The sequence below is a fragment of the Arvicanthis niloticus genome, chromosome 6, assembly GCF_011762505.2.
Source record: "Arvicanthis niloticus isolate mArvNil1 chromosome 6, mArvNil1.pat.X, whole genome shotgun sequence".
NCBI classification, from domain to species: Eukaryota; Metazoa; Chordata; class Mammalia; order Rodentia; family Muridae; genus Arvicanthis; species Arvicanthis niloticus.
Window position 1 is genome coordinate 1,303,721 of NC_047663.1, and position 7,136 is coordinate 1,310,856.

General features: G+C 48.0%; 1 protein-coding gene and 1 pseudogene across 1 annotated transcript; one reads left to right on the forward strand and one right to left on the reverse strand.

The window, feature by feature from the left end:
* Positions 1-118, forward strand: LOC117712240 (U2 spliceosomal RNA; annotated as a pseudogene).
* A 4,093-nt stretch (positions 119-4,211) lies between these two features.
* LOC117711828 (testis-expressed protein 19.1-like) lies at positions 4,212-6,076 on the reverse strand. The gene is made up of 3 exons (XM_076935200.1): positions 5,963-6,076; positions 5,591-5,664; positions 4,212-5,467 (listed from the first exon to the last, which is right to left on the reverse strand). The coding sequence occupies exon 3, from the start codon at positions 5,375-5,377 to the stop codon at positions 4,355-4,357; it is 1,023 nt and encodes a 340-aa protein (XP_076791315.1). The 5' UTR covers positions 5,378-5,467; positions 5,591-5,664; positions 5,963-6,076; the 3' UTR covers positions 4,212-4,354.
* Positions 6,077-7,136: the final 1,060 nt, after the last annotated feature.

Here is a 7,136-nt window from a genome sequence, read left to right on the forward strand (position 1 = left end):
ATTATGTTTGGGCCTCTTGGTTAAGATCAAATATAGTATCTGTTCTTATTAGTTTAACATCTGAATCGTCCTTCATCCAACACGACTATGTTGAATAACTCTTGAAGTGGAAACTTAAGGTTCTTTGGGAAACCGGTCAGATGGTGTTTTGCTGGGGTAAGCACGTGGAGGACCGTTTTCCAGGCAACACAGACAAGAACTGCTCCAAAGAACCTTTCCGAACAGGTCCACTTCCACCCCACTCTTTATCCTTTCTTTCCCACTACCTCTGGTGGGAGGTGGGCTATAAGGAAAGTTAAAGCATTTAAGAACCATCATTAAAAATAGGATTTGAAAAAAAATTAAAGTTATAAATAGTTTTCTGCTTTTCACTATTACTTGTTTAATTGACCTGTGGAAGACGAGTGGCCCAGCCAAAGCTACCAGGGCTGCCAGGGCCCTGGCTCTCACTCCTAATCTCCGGTAACAGCCACTGACAGACCACTTTGGTGCCCCGATACCTGTCGATACTCCCTGCTTTTTCTTTAGCACCAGAGGCCCAGTCCCCTACAGATGCATGGCCAGGCAGCATTGTCTGATAAAATATAGAACTCAATTAAATTTTGAATTTCAAGTCAACCACAAATAATTTATTTTAAATGTTTGGAACAACAGACCGTATGAGCCTGGCAAGCTGAGAACGCAAAAGAGAGTGACAGGAATCATAGGACTGTGGAAGCACAGAGACCAGCATTTCCATAGGCAGTAGATATACGGCTGCTCTTAGATGTGCACCTGGTTTGGTTTCCCACACAGGAGCTCCGGGGAAAGGTTGGTGCTTCCCTATCTGGTCAGCACCCTAAAACTGCAACATTCGATTAAGTTGAGGTGACATTTATACAACAAAATGATTTGATATGAAAATTTCAATGGCACTTAATGAGTTCCCAGTGTGCACAGCCAATCCCCACTATACTTGATAATAGAACATTCTGTCACTCTAGAAAATGCCTATACCTATCCAGCCATCCCTGCCATCTCCCACCCCCATTCCCGGTTGCCTCTCCACCTACTGTCCCTAAGGTCTGGTCTACACTGAATGTCGTATATAAACAGCCACACAGCATGTGCTTTTGACAGTCCTCTTTTTTCACTTACATGATACTTTGGGTGTCTGGCCATGCTGTAAGAATGAACCCCTGCTGCCTTTTTTGTCACTAAAATTCTTTTTTTTTTTTTTTTTTTTTTTTGGTTTTTCGAGACAGGGTTTCTCTGTGTAGCCCTGACTGTCCTGGAACTCACTCTGTAGACCAGGCTGGCCTCGAACTCAGAAATCCGCCTGCCTCTGCCTCCCAAGTGCTGGGATTAAAGGCGTGCGCCACCACCGCCCGGCTTTGTCACTAAAATTCTTGTGCATGGATCCTCACAATTTATCTGCTCACTGATTGTTGGGCATTTAGCTTTTTACTGTTGTGAGCAAGAGTATCAACATACCTGCGCACAATTCTTCTGGAGTTTGTTCTGGGTCAGATTTTTTTTCCTCCCTATTTTTAGATGAGAAGAACTGAGGAGCCAGTACAAGCTCACTCATTAGAGCCGGTGATCTCCTGGATAGCACCCCTACCCCCAGAATATTACACTACAGTGAGATTATCTAAAAGAGAAGTCTGGAAATACCAATGAAATGCCTCAGTGGGTAAAGACTTGCTTCCAAGACTGATAGTCTGGGGTCAATCTCATAGACCTACATGGTAGAAAGACAGAATAACCCTAAGTGTTAAGTGCCATTAATGTTGTGCATACATCACCTCAACTTCATGCATGCTGTGGTGTGGCATATTCACACTCATTCCTTCACAACCCCCCACAATAAATAAATGTAATTAATTTTTTAAAAGCCTGAAGGCTGGAGAGATGGCTCAGCTTACTGTGCAACCATAAACGCTGGTTTGGGTCCTAGCACCCATGCAACAAAGCACGTGTCAAATTCATGTCAGCAACCCAAGCTCTGAGTGAGATAGGTAGATAACCCCCCACAATAAATAAATGTAATTAATTTTTTAAAAGCCTGAAGGCTGGAGAGATGGCTCAGCTTACTGTGCAACTATAAACGCTGGTTTGGGTCCTAGCACCCATGCAACAAAGCACGTGTCAAATTCATGTCAGCAACCCAAGCTCTGAGTGAGATAGGTAGATAACAGGCAGATGCCTGGGTCTTGGCTTCCAGCCTACTCCAGGTACTAGAGACCCTGCCACAGGGACAGACAGGGAGTGCTGGAGGACACCTGGTACCTTGGTTCTGGGAGTTGTGTACATATATAGTCAGAGACACAAATCCATCAGGAAAACAACAAACAAAACAAAACAAAAACCCACTTTTTATTTTAAAAAGTCTGCATAAGCCAGGCCCTGGTGTTTCACAACTTTAATCCCAGCACTGGGAGGCAGAGGTAAGCAGATTTCTGTGAGTTCCAGGCCAGTGTAATCTACAGAGTGAGTTCTAGGACATCCAAGGCTGTTACCAGAGAAACCCTGTCTCAACCTCCCACCACTCCCCCCCCCCACCCCGCCAAAAAAAAAAAAAAAAAAAACTTGTACAAAAAATGGTTTAAGAACCGATGAGATGGCTTCATAGGTAAAGTCCCTTGCGAGTGACATGAGTGCCCAGAAGAGAGTCGACTCCTGAATGTTCTTCTCTGACCTCCACCTGTGCACAATGGCATGTGTGCAGCACCTACACTCTCAAACACAAACAGTGATAAAAGTAAAGTTAAATAATAAAACAATACAACAACAAAATGCTTGCTAGGATTGACTGCTTAACCAGGAAGGAGAGTGAGGAGGGACCACAGAAGGGACAAGGCCACTTTGTTAGGGAGAGTTAGGTTATCCATTGAACCACAGGCTCCAGGCCCCTGAAGGAGACAGAACACCAAGGCTGCCTTCTTACTGAATTCTTTACAGAACAGTGTGGTGCCATCTCTCTAGGAATGAACGTCAGAACTCTAAGTGACTTAAGGATTAACACACTTCTAGGAGACAAAAAAAATGACACTCAAAATTTAAGAGAGCAATGCTTGAGGTTAATGGTATGACAAACACCTGTAATCTCATATTCAGTAGTCTGATGCCTGGGCTACATAGTAAGACCTTGTTTCAAAACAAAACAAACAAGAAAAACCTAAGAAAACCTATAATCAGATCCTATCATATGGTTAACTGACCAGCAAGATGACCCCAGGATTGGGACCCTTATGTCTTTATCAACTGAACAACTTAAATCACCAGAAGGTGATCCCAGCCAGAGACACCCACAGAACTGCAGATATTTCTAGATGGCCCACTCAGTGTCCACTGATGAGGCACATGGGCACCTTACCCTGTTTTGTTTCCTTCCATCTCTGCAGGTCGTGCGAATGCTGAAGTGTGACTTTGTCTCCTACTAGTACATCTGACATATGAACTGGTCCACAGACCCCTTCCAACTTCAACACAGGGCTTTCTTTTTTTTAAACCCTGGTGCACTTGCTGGTTACGAAGACTGTCACAGGAGATACTACAAACGCCCTGCGTGACTCAGAAAGAGCAAACCCCGCCGTGCCGTGTCTCTAGCTCTGAGGGACTACAGGCCCACAAGCCCCTGGGCCAGAAGTTGGGGAGGTTACTCCATCAAGACCCACTTAGAAAAATTGCACAGGGCCCCCAATAAACACTGAAAACTGAGGCAACAAAGATGGCTCAGCAGATGGCTCTTCTAGAGGACCCACGCTCAATTTCCACCACCCATATAGTAGTTCAAAACTGTCAGTAACTTTGGCTTCAGGAGGTCTGATGCCTTCTACTGGCTACTCCAAGTATCTATCATGTATGAAGACGGTATGTAGAGGCAAAACCATACACATAAAACAATAAAATTTAAAACACCAACTTTATTCAACAAAAGCCCTCAGAGGAGCATGAGTAAAACAAAGAACATAAACACTCTATAAACAGTTAACCGTAAAATCAGGTATCTTGACCCCTAGACAGTGAGTATAACACACACCAAGTCAGCTAGTGCCTCAGAGTCTATACGTACACAACATCTGTGAGTGGGCCCATACAACACCCACTACACAACACTCCACCTAAACATACAGCTAGGCCTCACCTCCCAAACACTGAACACTGACATAAACATGCCAGACTTCCCTCTAAGGTTCATAAGCTACCAGGCTGTTCAAGATGCTCCCTTCAAATCCTGTATCAACTGCTCCCCTGATGCTTAGAACAGATAACCTCTTGCTCTTCACAGTCCCTCGGGCCCTGGGGGATGCCTGAGCTTTAGTGTCTCAGTTATATGCATCAGGGAGTAAGGATCAGGAGGGGGGGGAAATCAATGGAGGAAGGATTGACCAAGGCGGCAGGTGGTAGCACAAATAGTAGCATCTGTGATAAACAGCCTCTCCCCTGGCTCCCAGCTCCAGGTCTCTGGCAAGCTAATGTGCCAGGGCAAGAAGGAGCCTACCCAGAAGCCTTTCTTCCGCAGGTAGCAGGCAGCAGGTACTAACTCCATTCCCAATTCCGAAGCCTTCAGGATGCTCAGACTCCAGGGGATCAGATTCTGATGGTACAGGCCGTGCTGACCAAGTACCCTTCTTCGCAAATGGGCCACCCACATCTCGCCAGGGTTCAGCAACACCTGCCAGTGCTGGACCTGAGTCCTTACAGCCCAGCGGACATGCATGGACAGCAGGTGGCACATAAAGTGGATGCTATCCAACAGGAGAACAAACTTCTGGTCTTGCAACCAGGTCTGTGCTACTGTCTGGTCCAAGGGCCAGATGGATCTCAACTCCAACAATACAGGTTGCCCAGGAGATGGCATCACATCAAAAATATCCCACAAAGACAAAGGAGGGATGAGCTCGTGCGAGCAGGGAAAAAGGCCATTAAATCTCCAGGGAAGAGCCTGGGTCCACTCAGCATCCTGGAGGCCAAGATCCAAAGGTACAGCTTCCTGAGGCAAGAGCTCAGTGGGCACAGAAATGGAGAGTAGTACTGCCTGTGTCCACAGAGGTGTTGGTACCAGGACCCCAGACCCTTCAGAGACAATTGGTGGCACATAAAGAGGCCCCAATCCCCGCCATGCATCCTGCTGAGACACTGACTCCTGCTCAGAATCTGACTCTGAATCTGACTCTAAGTCTCCCATGAGCTCAGCACTCCCCACTTCCTCTTCCTCGTCTTCCTCTTCCCAGTCCCCCATCTCCAGGTAGAGTTTATTCAACAGGAAAGCTGCCTTGAAGCAAGCAAAACACATCTTCATCTGTTCTCCATGGACAAGCTGGTACAGCCAGGCTCGATAGAGGCAGGACATGCCCCTGGCCCCATGGCGAACACTGACTGGGGGACACATGGCTAGAAAGTCTCTCTGCAGCTAAGTGGACACACAGAGGAAGACTTGCTCGATGGGTCTCTGGAGGTCAGGTCAACAGGACCATAGACACTAGAAATAGGTGGAAAAGTCGAGAATGTGAGAGGCGGGAGAACATGGGGCACAGTAGGAGGTCTAGGGAGTTTGGGGCTCCAGGACAGGGGTACGAGAACTGGGTACGAATTCAGTGAATACCTCTCAGGAGAAGCAGGCAGGCCTGAGCTTCCAGAAAGTTCCTCAGCTTCACACTGGCTACAATGTCTGGCGAGCTAGAAAGGCAACGGAAATGAGGTTTGGCTCCCCCTGCTGGGGACGCTGCTGGGACCACGGAGGAGGGGGCGTCGGGGCTCAGGAGCCCGGGGCTCACTGCTCACTCTGAACAGGCTGGGGCGCTTTCCCCACACCCACAACTTCAGGAGTTTCCTCAGGGCTCAAGGCCCAACCTCACACTTGGGCCCGGCTACCGAGCAGAGGAGGCCGGGAAGCCTAAACCAGGCGCTCCTCTCTGCCCACCGCACTCCCACCCGGCCCAGGCCCAGCCACCCGGCTCGGCCGCGGCGTCCTTACCTCCCTGACCGAGCTGCCAGGTAGGTGGCCAGGTAATGGATGCAGGACCAGTGCTCTCTGCTCTCTGCGGGTGAACAACGCGGCCTTATAAAGGCCCAACGCCCATGATGCTCCAGCTCATTTGCATATCTCCCATGAGGCCCCAAAACCGCAGGAAGCTGAGTCACTCTGGTCCCCAAGGCGCACGTGCGGCCTGGTGCCACGACAGCGCGCATGCGCTGCTCCTGCCCGCATCAGCGCCCCATGCTTCCCGCGTGCTCTTGCGGAGCCCGATGTCCCCTCCCTGATCCTGTTCCTTCGAGTGACTTGAAGGCTCAGATCTTGTTTGGAAAAGACGATCGATTCTTCCCCGTCTCTTCAGTTCTTTAAGATTTGGGAAACTGCTCGCTCGGGCCCTCAGCTGTGTTTTCAGCACAGTTTCCCCCTCTCTGGGTCTTTTTGTTCTTAAACAGACACTTTAAAGAAATTCTTTGTAGGGGCTGGAGAGATGGCTCATCTGTTAAGAGCACTGACTGTTCTTCCAGAGGTCCTGAGTTCAATTCCCAGCAAAGACATGGTGGCTCACAACCATCTGTAATGGGATCCGATGCCCTCTTCTGGTGTCTCTGAAGACAGCTACAGTGTACTCATATACATTAAATAAATAATTCTAAAAAACAAACAAACAAACAAAAAAAAAACCAAGAAGAATAGTTCTTTGAAGAGTTTATCCTTAAAGGAGTTTGGGACTCAGAGAAAAACCAAGCAGAAGATAGAAGGTATCCAGCCCTCCGAAGTCAGCCTTGAGCTCAGCCTTGAGCATACAGAGATTCATTTGTTACAATCAGAGAGCAGCATTGCCGTCTACTCTGGACATCCCACGGGGTTGGACACCCGTGTAGTGACATTCCCCTGTCATCACAGGGCCATATGGAACAGTTTCACTATACAGATCCTCTGGCTGCCCTCAGCGTCCTGCTCTCCCCAGGCCCTGGACTGGACTTCTGCAACCATTTTGCCCTGTCCAGAGTGTCACACATTTGGCTTCAAGCATCAAGAAACTACCACAGTTTCCTTCCTTAGGAACACATGGTTTGGTTCCCTGGGTGCCCTGGGACAGCAGGAAGCAAGTTTCACTTCAGAGTTCATTAACATTCCATTAAAAGGATATCCCTTTATCCACTCCCCTTATGAA

Bases quoted from the DNA above. Each gene is read 5' to 3' on its own strand.
- LOC117711828 (XM_076935200.1), bottom strand. From the start codon at position 5,377: ATGTGTCCCCCAGTCAGTGTTCGCCATGGGGCCAGGGGCATGTCCTGC.